Raw genomic sequence first — 18,778 nt, 5'->3', positions numbered from 1 at the left:
CGCACAGCTAAAGTGGAAAGTTAAACTGACAGCTGCATGCTAAGAACATGGAACTATGGATATGTTGATGATCCACGAGAGCACTGCATTTCTGCTGATCATGACAGATGTGTGTGTGTGTGTGTGTGTGTGTGTGTGTGTGTGTGTGTGTGTGTGTGTGTGTGTGTGTGTGTGGGTGTGTGTTTGTGTGACATGTAAACATGACACATGTAAAAATTAACCCCTTGTTAAAAATTCAGTAACTTAGCATACATTTAATAAGATTTAAATTTCTATGTTAATGGTTAATCGGTTAACAAGTGTTGGATATCGGTTAGAAAAAGAAAAACAAATGTTTATCCCTAGTTTAAAAGCAGCAGCGTTCTCAGTAAGTAAGTAATTTTCTCATAATAATCCATATGAAACAACAAAAACTATTTCTTTATGTGCTCTAATATTTGCCATTGCCTGTGCAAGCTTTACTTCTGTTCATGGAGAGGGAGTCTGCACAACTCTCCGTGCTGTAAAGCAATGGAGCACTAAACTGTATTTACAGAATGCTTTAAGTGTCGGTGTAAGGTGAAATCACCTGAAAGGACAAACCCATAAAGAACAACCCAACGCTGCAGATCCCTTTAGCTGTCTGAGGCGTTTTACTGTCTTTCAGCTCATTGCTTTGGTCTTATGGTCCCAAACTTTACTGTCTGGGTTTAGTCTCAACCTCCAGTTCAGTCAGATCCAGGAAATTGTTTTTCACTTTCACACACACACAGACACACAAACGCTGACAATCAACTTGATTCAGGCTCGCACACAGAACGATCAGAGCAGAGATGCTGTGGTGAACACACTGAACATTAACTCCAGTTGAAAACTGAGCTCATTAGTTTTTGTGCAGTAAAAAGTAAAAGGCCCATTAGGAATTCAATCAAGCCTGTTCTATAAACGTGGAGAAAAGCAAGAGTTTCATATCTTGGTCCACAATCTGCAGGTGACATGACAGAGGTCATAGTGAATTGTTATGGAGAAGCTGTCTCTCAGCGGTCTGGGTATTAGCCTGTCAGGAATCACCTCGCCGCTTCTAGTTCCCGTCTACGTTTGTTTGTTTATTATTTAGCAGGATTACACAAAAACTGCTCTACCAATCACCTTGAAGATTTGTGGATGGTTGGGGCATGAATGATCCAATGTGAAATAGGGCATTTTTCCACATTTTCAATGATTTCTCAGGAAATAATTCGATTCTTGATGAATAAAATCAGGCATGTTTAGGGGACTGATATATAAGAGTGTGTGAAATTTGGTACAGATCCAAACGAAAATCCAGATCGTGTGAATTTAAATGTGCTTTCATAAGAGGACTGTTGGGCCTGAGTGTTAATATTAAATATCTCTGCCTCCGCTGACATTCTTACCTTCAGCTCTTCCAGGTCAGGTCTCTCCATGCTGACCACCGCGGCGAGCAGCTGGTCCTCCAGACCGTCTCTGGTCACTGTGAAATTTATCAGTGTGCACTGGGCCTGCAGCTCCGGCTGGTAATGAGGGCTGGCAAGCTTGGTGTGCAGGATGAGGCGGAAATTAGGGTTGTACTCGCACTCCTTGTCTCCGATCTTTATGTACCTGTGTGGGTAAGTGAGAGCAGCAAAATAGAAGTGAAGATTCCCATGATACCAGCAATTATGTCATCTCACTGTCATTAAAAGAGCTAGACTGATGTTTACTATATTTTTCTTTTTGTTAACAAATCATATTAAAAGTGCTGAACCACTAATCTCTGCCTGTTTCTGTTTCCACCCAAACACATGAATCTTTAAAGGACCAGTGTGAAGGATTTAGCAGCACTGAGCGGTGAGGTTGCAGATTGCATCCACGCATGTCGGAGAACAACAGATAACATCAGGTAACAAGAAAGACCGTCTCTAGAGCAAATGTCAGCTTTGTCCATTCTGGGCTACAGGAGAAACATGGCGGTGGAACAGGGCGGACTCTATGGAGGAGAACCCTCTCTCTATCTAGACATAGAAAGGCTCCTTCAAAGGTATATTCACAAATATATACTTTTTTAAGTCATAGAATTTAAGTAAAGTAAATTTACTTGTCTTCATTTAAATTGCATAAACCATGTTTCCATATTTAGAAATATTGTTTTTTAATTCAAAGTTTTTTGAAGTTTGAAATTGACTTTATTAAATGATGTGCTGCAAGCAGTCATTAAAATTAATGTTAATGCCCTGTTGCTTTTTATTACACTTGAAAAAATATGGTTAGGGTCCCTTTTATAACCTTTCATTATATTTTATCTCTAAACATACTTTCTCACTACAATAAGCCTTGATTTTTTTATAAAACTTAAATTAAATTAATGATTTTTGGGTGAAGGAAACATCAAAAATGATAAAAATCCAGCCTAAACTTTCAATCCTTCAATAATACAGATGAATTTCACCAGGTACCAAAACAATACTGACATCAAATCAGAATGTAAATAACTTTTGTAAAACTGTTTACCTGCCCTTCTTAATGGTTTCTCTGCCCAACAGAGGTCCAAGAACAGGATCCATTGTTTCCTCCAAGTTCTCTATCAGAACCGCGTCACCTTCTGCCAGTGCTCTTTCCATGGCATCCAGGTATCTGTCAGGGCAGAACAGCAGGAATTCATGTTTCCAAAAATCTTTTACCAAAAGTGACAGGTGCACATTTAACCGTGAAGCCTCTTACCCTTTCTGTCCGATGCGGACGACACGCAGGTCCTCCCCATATTTGTTTTTGATCCACTTGATGCCCTGCAGCTGGGGGTCCACCATGAGGGGCCAGCGCTGGCAGGTGGTGAGAATGGTTGCGTTCTCAGTGGACATCCTGTCAGCAGGCAGGCCCTCGTTTTGCCATATGGCGATGTCAGCGCTATCAGTCAGCATGGTCAGAGGGTCCAGGTCAGGGGTCACCGGGATGGGAACCTGACAGATGATATTGGTGTTTGAATCATGTGTATTACTGTTAGCTTCTTAAAGTGAGTCAGTCATACATGACCACATACATTTTATTTTTAACTTCTATCCACTAAATCCACAAATCTCAGTCTGTCTGTTTGTGGAACATGATCTCGAGAACAGTTCATGTTATCGGCTCACACTTCACATGTGTAGTGTCGAATTTGGTGCAATTTGGTGCAATTTGGAAACCTAATACTTTAATACACTTTGAATAAACAGTCGGCCAATGTTCTGTAGCAACTGCGGCTGGGACTCATCGACGTAAGGTATTTTGCCAATCATGACAGCAGCAACAACAGCTGATTCTCCAGTTCAGGGTTCTGTGGACTGAGTCAAGGTGAACAGGCCAAGCAAACAGCAATTGACAGCATTTGGTAACTTATTCCATCATTAAGGAACTACACACAAGAACAGTCTGGACTGTTATTGACTTGTGTGCAGAGATGGCAACGCCTGACAGACCAACTATGGAAAGTTTTCCTTTACACTGATAAATAGACAATTGTGATACAATCTGTAACTGGAGTGATCCTGTTTACGTTCTTTCATTCAGCATGATCGACAGCAGTGATTGCAGCAAGCAGCAGGTTTGCAGTGGAGATGGTTTTGTTCGATGTGTGACTAAAATAAAGAGAAGATAACTGAGCCTTTCTCCAACTTGATTAATGTGCTGCTCTCTTTACAACAACCTCCACCAGCATCACACACTTGTGGGAGAAAACAAACAGGCAATGCTGATCATCACAGTTCCTGCAGCTTTCATGTCAAGGAGAAAATAGTGCCTTTTGTTAGGGACTATTTTCATCTGTGGATTAATACCCAGTAAGAATATCTGACAGGTAAAAAGGTGTTGATGAAAAGTAGATTACTGAGCCCTTCCTGCCCTTACTTGAAGAATACACATGGTATCTTAAAATATTAATTCTATTTATGTCACTCTAACTATTACTTCTAACTGTTGTTGTAACACAGTACTCTGAGTGCACCAGCATAACTAATACAAACAATCATACATGTTGAAATCTGGATGTCACACTCATGAATGTTGCCCCATTAATTCAGATGAAAAGCGTCAACCATGTTTTTTTAAAGCCCTAAAATAATCGTAGGTCTCTTTGACATTGTTGTTGTTTCTGGTGCATACTCATTACATGAGGTAACAGTGGGAATTTACTAAATTAGCTGAGATGTTATTGTTATTGTTACGGATACTTGAGTTTTATTGTATAAATATGTTTTAGTGACTTAAGGCCATGTGTGTGGACGAGAGGCTCAAACGTTTGGCAAAATATCCGCATTAGTGTGAACAGGGCATAAAAAACTAGGCCTCTCACCTTCAGCTGGCTGAAGTAAGACCTCCACATGTTGTCCATGAGATGCAGTCTGTAATGTTTGGTGAAGTATCCCAGGTAGGAGATGAAGGCAGTGATGATGAGGACATCCCCGCACAAAGTCCTCTCCTGTTTCTTGAAGTCTTCGACGGCCTCCGCCCAGCGAACATTCTCCGACACCAGACCTCCCACCTGAAACGCAGACCAAGAGATTTCTTTTTTAACTTCACTGCAGCATATTCCCTGTGGAATATCCTGTAAAATCAAATCTAAATTAATCTACGTCTGCTGTCGTCGATGCACACGCTCAGGAACAAAAGAAAATCTCCAGAACAACAAGTCCTTGTTACCTTCAAGTCCTTTTTTATTAGGTTTTCATATCCTCTGATCACCTCCCTGCTTGTGTACCAACACCTCCTTACTGCAGCAATGATCCAATTTCCCCCCCAGGGATCAATAAAGTTCACCTTAATATCTTATCTCTTCTAAACTTGAGAGGCCCCACACACAGTGGGTGACGTGTTGGGAGTCCACAACACACTTTTGGAGTTTCAGGGGTAAACAGTGTCCTACAGAGGACATTTAGGCTAAAAACACTTGGTGTAAATTACCTAGTTTCGAGTCCAATTTGAATGTCAGGGCTTAGGGACACTTGTGTTACACCACAGGAGCAGTATGGATGCATTGTTGTTTTTTAACGTTTGAAGAATCGGTCACCATTTACTTCAATTGTATTGGATTTGGCTGCAATGCTGTTTACCCCTGAAACTCCAAAAGTGTGTTGTGGACTCCAACACGTCACCCACTGCTCCATCGGTATAGTGGACAGTAGATAAAGTCAACACTCTGTGGATATCGGAGATCGTGGCGCCACTGTAAAGTAAGGGTTCAACTGATTGTTGCAAGTGCCTGTGCTGTCTGTGTGTTTTGATTTGAATGAGTTATGATTGAAAGGAAATTGTCTGACATTTGTGGGGAAGGGAAGGGCTGAACAAATATCGAAATGCTGTTTGTATCTGTTGAGAGAGCATCTGTTCATTAATACCCCTAAACAAGTACACAAATATATGACATCATATATGAGAGAGGGAGTGTGTAAGAAAGTGTGTGTGTGTGTGTGTGTGTGTGTGTGTGTGTGTGTGTGTGTGTGTGTGTGTGTGAGTGTTAAAGGATGCTCTGTGTGAGACCACTGTTCCCCTCCTCACCAGACGGTTGGCCAAAGAAATGGTCCGAGCGGTTGATTCTGCATCCTGTTGGCACTTGAGCTTGTCTGCAGTGGCTTTCTCAAACTTGGCTGTCAGCTTCGCCAGGTTCGCATTAAGGAGCTGAAAGGCCACAAACACACGCACACATATGAACACACACACAGAGATAGAGAGAGAAATTGGCAGTGGTTAAAATACAGCATGGTCATAAATAATCCTCAAAGACAGGAAACAAAAAGGACTAAAGTCTGTCTATGAGAGAAACTTGGGAGTGTGTGAAAAGTTGGGTCAAACTTATGATCCCTTCCGCTATGGATTTACTTGGCATATGGAAGCAATTAGCACAAGGACAAACAGGATTAATCGGTGGTGAGGCACACAGGTTCAGTAGATTAGTTTGAGGATTGCTAATTCCCCTTGGCTCTGAACCCTATCTCCGCTCAACCGATCTGACTGAGGGCTGAAAAATGACAAGAAGTCCGACTGGGTCTGCTTCTGGTTGGATAGAAGCAGCAGAGTCCCGAGCACCACTCTCTGTGCTGGATGTCAACGCCACTGAGAAACAATTATTTACAGCTGCTTTTATCAATAGTGTTTTTAGGCTGATGGATTTGGTTTTAGATTAATGAACAGTAAAAGCCTTTAATGGCCCTTACACCAGCTTTGTATTGATGAAATGCTGCTGCTCTGTCATTACTGGCATAGCTCATGTGTCAACTGTCACTCAAGCCTTGATAAAATAATTCATATCCTGAATGTGGGCTCCATCTTATAGCCTCTGGTTGTTGTTGTTTTATTTTGTTTCATTTCTGTAGCATCAAATTCTTATTATACTGCATATCTTCAGGGTTTGATAGAGTTGTTGATCCATACTGATGTCTCCGAAAACTTTCATAGCTTGGTGCTGAGATTACTGTCTTTCAGAAGTCATTTTTCAGCCCACACTCTTTTGCACTAAAGTCAGTTTACCAACAAAAAATGCACTGATGCAAACATTAGTGTCCTGTCAAAGAAAAGACTAGAAAGCAAGAACAGCAAATATTGTATATATATATATTAAATATATAAAGGTGATGTATATGTTTAAAGAACATATAATCTGCATTTTAGATATTGAAATTGTATTACTTTGAAATAGAAAGTTGGTATGTAGCAAATAAATATCTCAACAACTCAGTACAACACGGTGGCTCACATCGATCTTGGTCTTGATGGCAGCGAGCTTGTGCTGTGCAGCAGCCAGCTCTGCGTTGGCCTCGCTCAGCGCCTTACGCTTGGGCTCCACCTCGCAGAAAACCTCGTAGAACTTGACGATGTTTATAACCCAGGAGCACAGACCCGCCGCTGCATTCGACTTGGAAGCCACCAGATCTGGTTGGAACTCTGGGTCCTGGAGACGAACAGATGAATCCACACATGCACAAATGAAAAATATAACATCATCAATTTGCAGTCAGAGTGAGACAAGGGGCTGAAAGTAAATTTCTACATTGCCCTGCACATGCAGAAACGACATATTTGCACGAACAAAACTTAGTTAAGACCAGAATGTCTTTCTGACATTTGTTCTACTATATATATAAACATGTAAATATATATTCAGATTTGATGTATTTCTCTGCCAGGGACAGACAGCTACACAGCTAACTACCATCTGTGCTTTCTTCCCAACTTGCTTGTAACAATTGAAGAATGTTAAAATGGTTTGCACGTTCACAGAGTGAGATTGGAGCAGAAAAAGTCCAGAAGGCTTACTCACCTGGTTATAAGAAAACCATATTAAACATGAGAAACCATGAATGTCTCTGGAAACTGAAGGTAGGTGGTGTTCTTGGTGAATTTAGACACAAGTTAGGTTTTATCTGCTGCACTGACATACCTTGTTTCTGCTCCAGTGAACTTCATAATCAGGGCAGCTGTTAAATTTGTAACGCTTAATTAACTGGTTGATTTTTTCTGGCTGTCATTTGGACACTCAGCAGCCATAATGTGGTACCCTCATTGTAATCATGCCCATGCTAAATGTATGACTTATTAGTTGAGGTTGCCCAGCAGCAGACATTGCACACTGCACACTGTTAGTGTTGACTTAATGAATAAGGGCTAACTCACCTTGAGGTAGGGCTGAATAGCTTTAAGGCAAGTATCTGGGACGTTCTCTTTGTCGAAGTGTATGAGCGCAAGCAGGAACGCGTCCACCTTGGCCATCATCACCTTCGCAGCCTTCCAGCTGCGGTCCTTGGGGACTTTGCCACGAGGCGCCATCAGGACCATGACGGCTGCAGTGACATTCGTCACAGCGTCCACTGGAGAGCCGAACGACTTCAGCTCTGTCAAGTTGTTCTGACATAGAAAAGAGAGGGAATAATGGATGGAAATTAAAGAGCTATAATCGAGTTTGAACAACTGCATATCCCGGGAAAAAGAGAGAAAAAGGGAAAGGATTAGAATAAAGGAAGAAGAACCTGTGCTGACTTTGAGAAGACAACAGAGAATACTAATTAGAGCTCTAAGCAGTGATTGAACTGTCGGTTCTGCTTGTTTGAGCAGAGAGCACCTTTTAAACAGAGGGGGTTTTCTAAAATCCCCTAGGCTGCTCATAAACCTACATGGGATGCAAAGATGAAGCGAAATGCCTGCAGAACATAGAGAAGACATTATTTTCGCAGAGACCCGGCTAAGTCCTGTGATTCAATAATCTGTTATACAGTTCAAGGCCTATGTGGACATAACCTATTCCACTGAAGCTGGGAAAACGAAATCAAACACAGGAAAAAGAACACAAACCCTCTTAAACACAAACAAATCCAGGAGAGAAAAGTATGATTGAGCAAATCAATAAGACACAGCCAGGGATAAGAGAGTAACTGACCTTATTAAGAGTGTTAAGGGCTTCCTGAGCAGCTAGGAGAGCTGGTTCTGCTTTGGCCAAGTCCTCCTCACAGTCTCTCTGTGTGCCGCTGACCACCACAGCAATGGCTGCCACCTTTTCCTCTTCCTCATCAGCTATTGCTTTCTCCTTGGACACCTTCTCGGTTTCTACACCGACCACCTATGGACAGAACACGGAATTTATTGATGGTTAATGGTGCAGGTTCAGACACAGGCTCAGCTTTCACAGCATGGATTTGTGATATATGATGTAAAAGGTCATCCAGTGGTCAGTTTTAACTTAAGAAGAGACAAAGGGGGAATCTAAGTTACTTGTACAGTGACAAAATCTGCACCAGGCTAATTCACATTTTCTGACAAACCCAGATCAGCAGCAAGAAAAGTTCAGCCTGCAAAATGTTTACATTTAAATGTTTATTCCTCTCACCTATCAGATCTAAAGCTAACGCTTAAACAGATCAGAGGCTTAAGTCCATGTTTCTCTGAATTTCTCATCTTGTACTGAGCAGTTTCTACATCAGACACCAGAAATCTATCAATGGATTATCCAGACTGGCGGGGACATTTGTGGAAGGATTTTGTTTAATTGTAATTTCACGTCTTCATGCAACAAAACTAACTTTGTTAGCAGAAGAAATCTCAGAGACAGATATGACAAAACCTGGACAAATAAAACCAAACCCCAGATCACCCTAGAGTCAGTGTAAGTGAGCAGAAGCCAACACTCTGACTGACAGTTTCTGCAGTGTTTCTAAGAGGGAGCACATGTTCTTGCCTGAATCAGCTTGTCAGCGTCCTCGTTCTTCTGCTTGAGTTCCAGTTCTTGGGCAGCCAGCTTGGCCTTGAGGTCGTCCACCTATCAGAGAATGAGACATGGAGGCCAGGAGGTAAGAAGATGTAATGGCTGATACTACAGCCGTGTGCGTGGATCAGGATGAAGGAACTGTAGATCATATACACTAGACTGTGGCTCAGGAAAGTCAAACAAATAAGCTTCACAAAGGGTCTAAACCTGTGCGATACCAGTTTGTGCCCTGCATTGTGCCAGGATCATGCACATGACCTTTAAACCAGTAGTTAAAATGTTTTTATTCTGTCCAAGAAGATAAAGAGGCAAAAAAAGATGAATGGTGTGCATATCGGGGGAAAAAGATAAAAGCTTTAGGATCAAGAACAGCTAGGAGCACACACACACACACACACACACACACACACACACACACACACACACACACACACACACACACACACTGTTACGAACTCCTCATAACTCCCCGACAAATAGGGCTCTGCATTACCGTCCGACTCCGTCAAAATGTTGCACTGGGGAAATAAAAACAGACTGTTTTTCATGCTTGTCTTTCAGCTAATTAACAAACAGGAGATCAGGCCGCGGGGAAGACAGTTCTTTCGGGGTTGCGACGATTCAGTCGAACATTAGACAAGCACCAAGTGAGCCATCAACATGATGAATAGGCAGGGGACAGGAGAGGGAGGGGGGACAAACTAATTGGTGGGAAACATGGGTGAGATTCAATACATCTGGGCTCGTGTTTATCTACTGCAGATGGAAGTCAAGCAGGAAAACGTATCTATCTGCTCCTTGTCAGTCTTTATAAAGCAGCCGACTACTACAAAAGCTACTAGTACTGCTACTACAAATTACTACTACTACTGCTACTGACACCACTACTACTGCTATTACTAGTACTACTACTACAAAGTACTACTACTACTACTGCTACTGGCACCACTACTAATGACACTACTTCTACTACTGTTAATAGTTTCTGTTACTACTTCTGCTACCACTACCAATGCTACTTATCAACTTTTACTACTACCACCTCTAAATAACTATAACTAGTCTTACTAGTACTGCCAACAAAACCTGTACAATCATTAACGTTATTGTCACTCTATTAGTGTTACTGCTATGATTACAAATTGTAGTTTTTACAAATATTTATTACCATTATCTAATAACAATAGCAGTGGTAATACTATGTAAGTCAATTAATGTTAACGGTAGGACACAACTTCCACAAAGTTAAAGAGGAAAAAAAACACATGGAACTAATGTGTCCTCTGGGGAGCAGATGACTCATACAGCATCTCCTGCAGTCAGCCCCGACACACACACACACACACACACACACACACACGCACAGATCTTTGCTTTAACCCTCCTGGTCCTTGTTTATCATGACCACAGCAGCCCCTGGTGAGCCATGGATCCTCTTGCACAGAATGTTAAATAACAGTACTTACAGTTGTGTGGCCATCAGTGTGGATGCACTAACAAACACTGGGTGCATTAATGGTGTCTTGCTGCTGTAAAGTGTGTGCTCTCTAATTAGAGGACTCCTCAATTACCATACACCTCCTCTTTCTGTGTGTGTGTGTGTTTCATTCCTACAGTAATGGGAAAGCGGTGCAATGGGAAACGAGCACAGGACACCGTGGCGTTCAACACCCTGACGTCACCTGCGTGTGAGAGGTGTTTATGAATGTGCGACTGTGTGCGGGTGGCAATGTGTGGGCATGTTTATGCAAAGCAGTGGATAAGCATGGTATGTAAGAGTAAAAGTGTGTGTGTGGTTTTGCATTCGCTTGCACAGTGTAGACCATTTATAATTAGGGCTGCCTCCCATACAGACCCTGTGTTGCATTATTCATGGCCCTTATCTTTATTGAGTGAAGATACTTTTGTTTTAAATAAAAAAACAGGGATATTGGGCATGAAAACTGGGAAAAGAGAAACATACCGTATCTTGTCAAGTTTTAAAGAGATGCTGATGTACTGTACCTGAGCTGAGGTGCTGTTGAGCTTCTGCAGGCCGTTCTCCAGCCTCTCCATATTGTTGGTGAGGAGTTTACTCTTCTGACCCAGCAGGCTGCGGTACAGATTGATCTGCTCCAGGAAAGACTTGGGCGTGGTGTAGTTGTAGCGCCGCTCATTGGACAGGTACTCCTTGGATGTATGATTCACGCTTGTGTGCACGTACGCCATGAATTTACTGACCGAGTCCTTCACTTCAGGCTGTGGGAATTATAAGTTACAGAGCTGGTTACATACTGATTCACACTGAAAGCGGATGACTCTGCAGATTTAGTGGAAAAGCAATATCTCCTGAGGCTCAGGCTCTGAATTTAATTCATGGGTTTCCGGTCTTGCTCTTGAAATTAATATCACATTCATTGTGTCACTGTGCCTGACATTTGAAATTATATTTTCAGGTCATGAACACCATTTTTTGTGGGTGCTTCATACCTGTGTGTGTATAAGAGTATGAGCTGCTCTCACCTCAATATTTTCCACTTCCTGTAGGAACCTGAAGCTGACCGACTCCAGCGCCTCCTGTGGCCACTCGTGGAACCAGTCGATCGCCGTGCAGTTCACCACTGCGGGGAACTTCCTGCCGCGAACCCTCAGTTTATTACCCACTGGAGAGAAACACAGAGCCACCTGCAATACATGGACGTACACACACACACACACACACACACACACACACACACACACACACACACACACACACACACACACACCAAGGTCAAACAGAGTTGAGTGTGAAGTCTGACACAGCGAGATCGAGATAATTTCCTTTCACAGTCAGACAGAGAAAAGAATTCCTGCTCCGATCGGCACTTCTTCGTGGTCAAGAGGGAGAATGGAAAACTCTGCATTAATTACTTGCAGCTACATCATTAAGCAAATAAAGCCCCCAGCGAGCATGTGGATTAAAAGTGCGTTGAGCTGTGGGCTGTGTCAGACTGATTTTCGCTGTTGGAGACTAACAGCTGGCTTGTTGAGAAGCTCGGCCAGATGCTCCGGAGCATTAGACTGAAGAGGCAACCACACAGAAGGCACAGCCAAAGACACGGCTGATGACAGAAACAACAAACAACTGAAAGAAACAACAATGATATTTTACATTTCCTGTTATGGTTGTTGTACACACTGACTCACCTCGCTGCTTTGATCAGGAGGGACTCTATGTGTCATTAACTATACCATAAGGTTCAACTTGTCCAATTAGTGGTTCATAACTTCTTTTAGTCTGTTAATACAAAACCATGGCAGCTTGTGGTAGAGGTTGAATGCAGTGCCACATGAGCTGCGGGGCCCCAGAGAGTCTGATCTCTAAAGTTTATATTTTGCAAACATTTTCTTACTCATTAGGGTTTTTTCAGATAATAATGTGACAATGCTGTTAATTTTTGGGGAAACAGATGCTCGGCACGCAGAGCTACAGGCAGTGACAGACACCTCAGCAAATTTGATGCAAACTTTCTGAGTGAGAATGACTCTTTGAGGAGCGGCTCTTTCCAGCCAGACAGGCTCATTTTGAAACAGAGACGCAAACAGGGAGAGAAATCCACTCTTTTCAAAGCCGTGCCCATGGGACTGTCTTCCTCATTTATTCACTCTCCAACCCAGCGAGGCTTGAGCTGGGAGCCAGGCAGGGGTGGAGGATGTGGGCGGTGGTGGTGTGGGCGTGCACACTGTAATAATGACAGGATAAGCAACCCCCTGGAATCCCTCTCTCCCACGGGGGAACAAAGTGTCTGCACCTTGGTGAAATTATCTGAAACTAAGCGGCAGCTATTGTGCTGGTGATTTAAATTCATGCCGTCCTCAGGTAAACCACTGAGAACGACTCTCTCTGCATGATTAGTTGTGGAATTCAAAGTAAGAGAAACAGCTTTTTGTCTTGTACTTGTGTTTCACCTTGAGTTGTCTGCGAACGCGGTCGATGAAGAACTTCCAGCAGTTTTCCCTCGTATCCATCAATCCGGAGGCGCGGACCTCTGGCCTCACGCAGCTAATGATGTTCTCCACCTCGTCGTCTGGGAACAGGTCAGGAATCTCTCCTTGAATGGATAAAATGATAAGATGATATTGACATAGTAACACAATGAATGTCACATCATCATTAAGAAACCCACTGAGCACAAATGATAGGGAGACTGCAGCAACCTGCAACGTTACATGGGTAACATGACGACTGCCACATTCTATCTACCTACTAATTCCACAAACATCTGCCGCGGGTGCTGATCTCCATCATGGCAACAATATTCATAGAATCACTTCCTCTTTAACATTTTGTTTACAATGTAAAAGCATAACTTTGTTTTGTTCCTGCAATGTTTTATATCAAGCTGAACTGCAGAGCTTTGATTTTGTAAAGTTGTGAACTTGAAGATTGTGTCGATGGCTGAACTGTGTCGATGGCTAAACAGCAGTTAAGTATTATTCAAACCAGGTAGGATAAGCGCAAAGTTTTCTAACTGCGCTCTGCACCAGACATAAGACATATAGAATATTGGAGGCCTGCTATGTTTTCATTATTCCCTTTGCATTAGTGAGTACTAATGTAAGGGAATAAATCTGAAGTAGCTCCAGAGCAGCACCACAGGCCAAGGAAACAGCCCATTCCAAACAGGCAGGTTTAGAACGGGCACTGCACTAGTAAGTAAAGAGGAGTCAGAACAGTCAAGACTCCTGAATGTATTGAATTGACCAAGTGTTTCTTATGACTTCAACTTGTATTTTTATTCATGGAGGAAAAATTGTGCTTTGTCTTACTTTTCAATCTTTAAATTAAGACTTGGAACTAATGTTTTAATGTTGTTGTTCTACTTGCTGCTTTTGACATAAACCATCTTTCCCAATACTACCAGAAATGATTTAGTCCATTTATTTTTGTAAACTAACAACCAAATGATTCCACTGCTAAGATTAGTATACAGAGAATCATTTATCCTCATATTTCATTCTGCTTCGCTATGTGTTGTGCCCATTGAATGTAGCGTATAAATCTACATGTGGCTCTCAGCCGTGGCTGCAATCCCTCACAATGATGTGTTTGGTTGATGAGTGAAGCCGTAGAAGCGGCACCACAGTGATTTGTTGCTGAGGCGAAGCAAAAGCATTTCTCTGTTGCAAAACATGACATGCAGTAATTAGCGGAGCCTGCTGTTACCTGATGCCAGCAGATCGTTGACCAGAACCAGGAACTTCTCGTCTGCCACTTGGGCATCAGTCATTAGGAACACGGTGCCAATATTCTTCACGCCAGCTTTCATGTAAAGGGCTGCCAGGTCACACTGGGAGATAGGGAGAGAGAAAGAGACATGGAGTGGGAGGGTGACACACAGAATGAGACCAGGCCGTTAGCGGCCTCAAGATGTGTTATTCTGCAGTGGTCAATGGCTGAGACCTGAATAACTGACCACATTTACATGGACATCAATATTCATATATTTACCTGAACAAGACAACAGTGTGAATAAGACACTGCCATGTAGACAGCATTTTCTCCTAACCTCAACCTGAGTGAGGTCATACTTCAAATAAGCAATAATTGAATTAAGACATGTGGAGTATTCTGACCTGAGTTGCATTATGTAGACATGTATATGTCTTCATCGCATTATTACATCTGATTGGAGTTTTCCCAGCATTTTACAATATCGACATGAGCAGCAGTTACCATCTGCTGGACGTCATAGTGATACTTTTATTTTTGCAACAATAGCTAAAATAATGCTGCCTGTATAAAGGTAGTCAGTGTGAGGACACCATGTGGATTTCTCCCACAGTGTTGACATACTGTCGGGATTATGTCTGTATTTGCCTCAGACACCATGTATACGTTTGAACCTCACCTGGCTGATCTGTATGCGTGTTAGAAACTTTTTAAGACTCAATATGAGACAAACAGAGCAGCGCTGATGGATGTTTGTGCAGAGAGGTAAGTTTGCTGTGTAATTCTCCTCATACCTTCAGGTCAGGGATGCCGTAGCCTTTCTTCAAGGTGATCTGGAAAAACTCCAGATTGGAGATGAAGGCAGCCAGTCGGGTCAGACTCTGCTTGCCACTGCCGCCCACTCCGACCAGCAGCGCATTCCCCCGTGGAGACTCCAGGATTCGGTTTATGCGGCAGCTACATGTGGAGGTGCAGACAGTCGGGGGAGGGAGGAGGGAGAGATATGAGGGAGGAGAACAGTAGAGGGTGAAGACAATCTGACTCATCATACAAACACACAGGTTGCCTTTGCCTCCCGCTCTCTGCTCTCATACAGCGAGTCACCCCCGCCCTCATCACTCTGTTTCATTAAGCTGTGCCACGATGAAATGTGTTAAAGATTGGACTCAGTTGTAGTGGACTCCTGAGAATCGCTGTGTCTTGTTTATAACGAGATGATGTCTCTTCATTGTGAATAGGGGAAATGATTTCTGTTTCGCTTTGTTGTAGCTTCATTCTAAAAGAAATACATCAACACACTTCAACTGCTGCCACTGCTCACACACCGACCAACACCTCCACTGCTTGGAGCACATGCTGCAGCACTCTGACTGAACTGCTTTCATCATTCACAGCTCGGCTGACGTTCAACTTGTATCTCTTGCTCTTCGGCTGCTTTCATCTCTCACACTTCAATGGCTTTCATCCATGTGACATTAAAAACATCACAAGTCCCATATATATTTCACGTGCAAAGAATTACACTTTTTTCCCATCGATCCATCCGTTATATATTCCACTTAGCCAATCCCAGGTGACACTGGGCGAGAGGCGACGTACACCCTGGACAAGTCACCAGTTTATCGCAGGGCCATTGACATTTTTCAACACAAGCAAGCACAATGGAATTGTACAGCCTATTGTACATTTACACATTCTACCCATTAAATGATGAGAAGCTACCTGCGCCTGCATCTGCCTTTGACTCTTTCTCTCCATGTCAACAATTTACAACAAAAAACTGCTGATCAACAAACAGCTAAAAGGACTGGCCTTTTCAAAATACGTTGGTAGTGGCTTTTATTATGAGACTTGCAGATGATAATATAGAGAATAAATATTATCTGCTGTAGTCAGGTTTCTGTTTAAAACATCAAGTGAGCACATTTTACCTGAAGGATGTCTCCTGTCACCTTCCCTTTTTCAAGAAACTAGTACCACCCATTCAACACAGCACATTATCATTAATGTTATCAGAGCTGCTACAAGATTTCAGTTCATGTCTACATGACTCGAGGAATAAGGGAGGCATCATTCTATCATATATCAACAAAGCCCAAAGCCAACAATGTGTAAGTCTGTCTGTCAATAGCAGCTTCCCTATTCTGAATGTCGATTTCAGCTTAAATCCCCTAATAAAGATGCAAATCTTTCAAATCTGCTCGCAAATATATACTTTCATTTTCAGCAATTTCCTGAAACAGCTGGACACTGTGGTTTTTAGCTAAAGTTACTCAAACAGGAGCAAACTGTGTATTTGTTCGGGACTATTTTCAGTGGTGATTTAATGCATATTTGGTGCTCTCAGTATTTGCATGGTATGTGTATGTGGGACCAAATGAAAGTAAACTACAGCGTGTGTGTTCATGGTGATGTATGAACATCTGGATCATTGATGTGGTTTTAGCTGCTTCCAGACTGAAAGCACTGAACTCTGGAAAATCTCCTGAAATGATCAGTGGCTGTGGACATTCTCCAGAGTTTCTCCTGCCAGCCCCCCTGGTTAAATCTGTCTGAATGAGCCCAGGCGAGAAAACAGCAGGAGATTATCAGGACAATTCACTGCAGGCGAGTGGGAGCGTTGATGATCAAAACAATACAAATATCTAAATAAAGAGAGGAGTCATCATCAACTGATGTCAACTTGTAAGAGACCAGTTTTGAGAATATTTGGTGATACAGGTTTATGTGGATGTGTTACAAACAAAAACACGTGATCTCCGCAGCAGAATTAAAACCTTATGTCCAGCCTCCTACGTGTCGCGCCACCCTCGCTTCAACGCCCTGCACATTTTGGGGGTTTTAGTGAACATGATGATGTCCTGTCACTGCTTGGTGTTTTACTGATTTCCCTGTGTCTGCTTTCGACAGTCTGCAAATGGAACTGTTAGACCTAAAACACCTGGGAAGCCATTTGCTTTCCTTTTTAGACTATAAAGAACCTGACAGAAACACTTTTTCTCTACTCCTTCTGTAGTCTCGCCACACAGTCCCAGAGGGGGCTGCAAAACTTCCACTTACATGTGAGCCATGGCATCCTCAAACAGCACCAGGTTTAGGGTGGCATTGACCTCATTGTAGCTGTCCAGCACCTCCAGCAGGGTTTTGTTGAGGCTGCTCCAGGACTCTGCAGCCAGGTACTTGGGCTCCCCCAGCCCACTGGCAAAGTGGCAGTACAGGTTCATCTCCTTGGCCTCCGCCAGAGTCTCGTCCATGTCCTGAGGGAGGGACACACACACAGGCACACACATATTGGAGTGGTAAACATACAAATACACATGCTACCCCCTGTCAGCATAACATTAGTGTTAAGCTTAAACAGTCTGGACAGGGACACAGCTGAATATCACAGCTGCGCACAGGGTGACCTAGTTCATTTTCACCCGGGCAACTATTGGGCCACAAATTATTTCACTGGAGAGATTTTGTGTGTCCCTAAAGGATGCCTGCTCCCTCTGTAAACTTTCACTGGCGTAGAGCTGCAGTAGGTCTGATGAATGAGGCATTTTTGTACAGATTCACATATAATTCATGGTCTGTTGCAGTCTTCATTTTCATAGGAGCACGTTCTTACAGCTCTATGGTCTTTAAAGATATTCTTGTTTGTGTGTAAAAATAGCCAGAAAACATGCTACATACTGTTCTGTGGCACAAATTGTCATAAGTTTGCCGAAGGTGTGAGCTTTAAATAATATATTCTAGAGTGGGTAGGATTATTTTTCTCCTCCTTCTATTTCTGTGGGTGTCTGTACACATAGACTTGTCAGGCTCTTCATTGTGGCATGACTAGTGTGCATGCAATAGAGCCAGAGAGGGTAGTGAGGGGAGCAGTGGACAGAAAACCATTAAAATGTTTTCCAATTTGCTGGGTTGACAGCACAGACCCTGACAGCCAGGCCCCCATACCATACTGATTAATATTCTCACTAACCCTTTTCTGGCCCTCCGTCCCATCAGCCCACCTCCCACACTAAAACACATTCTTTCTTTTCTCCTCTGCTCCTTCTCCTCGCTGTGCTGACCACTGATGTCGAGGTCCAGACACAGAGCAGGCAGCCTAATGATTTCCTCCACCTCCTCTCCCTGCTCCCTCCTTCTTGTCTTCCCCGGCTGAACTTTGTACAAAACTCTTACCTCGTAGAACTTTTTCACTGTGTCCACCTGCAGCTTATCAAAGACCTCGAAGTCATGCTCCTCCACCAGCTTGTCTCTGTAGACCCGGTTGCTCTCGTGCAGGTAGATTTTCAGCAGGTCCGGAGGGGCTTTCAGACACTCGCTGGTACAGAAGAGAATGCCCTGGGCAGAGATGGGGGGAGAGCAAAGCTTAGAGTTTCATTCCAGAG

The 18,778-nt window shown here is 42.9% G+C and overlaps 1 protein-coding gene across 1 annotated transcript in view; it reads right to left on the bottom strand.

Moving 5' to 3' along the window:
• The window catches only part of LOC117752716 (dynein heavy chain 9, axonemal-like), a 101,339-nt gene that overhangs the window by 28,643 nt on the left and 53,918 nt on the right, over positions 1 to 18,778 (bottom strand). The window contains 16 exon segments of the mRNA XM_034570300.1: positions 1,395 to 1,599; positions 2,488 to 2,610; positions 2,698 to 2,933; positions 4,304 to 4,492; positions 5,506 to 5,625; positions 6,701 to 6,895; positions 7,618 to 7,848; positions 8,378 to 8,557; positions 9,173 to 9,253; positions 11,207 to 11,440; positions 11,705 to 11,866; positions 13,133 to 13,275; positions 14,391 to 14,514; positions 15,191 to 15,353; positions 17,457 to 17,653; positions 18,570 to 18,731. Of these exon segments, the coding sequence (XP_034426191.1) occupies positions 1,395 to 1,599; positions 2,488 to 2,610; positions 2,698 to 2,933; positions 4,304 to 4,492; positions 5,506 to 5,625; positions 6,701 to 6,895; positions 7,618 to 7,848; positions 8,378 to 8,557; positions 9,173 to 9,253; positions 11,207 to 11,440; positions 11,705 to 11,866; positions 13,133 to 13,275; positions 14,391 to 14,514; positions 15,191 to 15,353; positions 17,457 to 17,653; positions 18,570 to 18,731 (2,745 nt within the window).

This window comes from Hippoglossus hippoglossus, chromosome 19, assembly GCF_009819705.1.
Source record: "Hippoglossus hippoglossus isolate fHipHip1 chromosome 19, fHipHip1.pri, whole genome shotgun sequence".
Taxonomy (NCBI): domain Eukaryota; kingdom Metazoa; phylum Chordata; class Actinopteri; order Pleuronectiformes; family Pleuronectidae; genus Hippoglossus; species Hippoglossus hippoglossus.
This window is presented reverse-complemented; position numbering and strand designations above follow the sequence as displayed.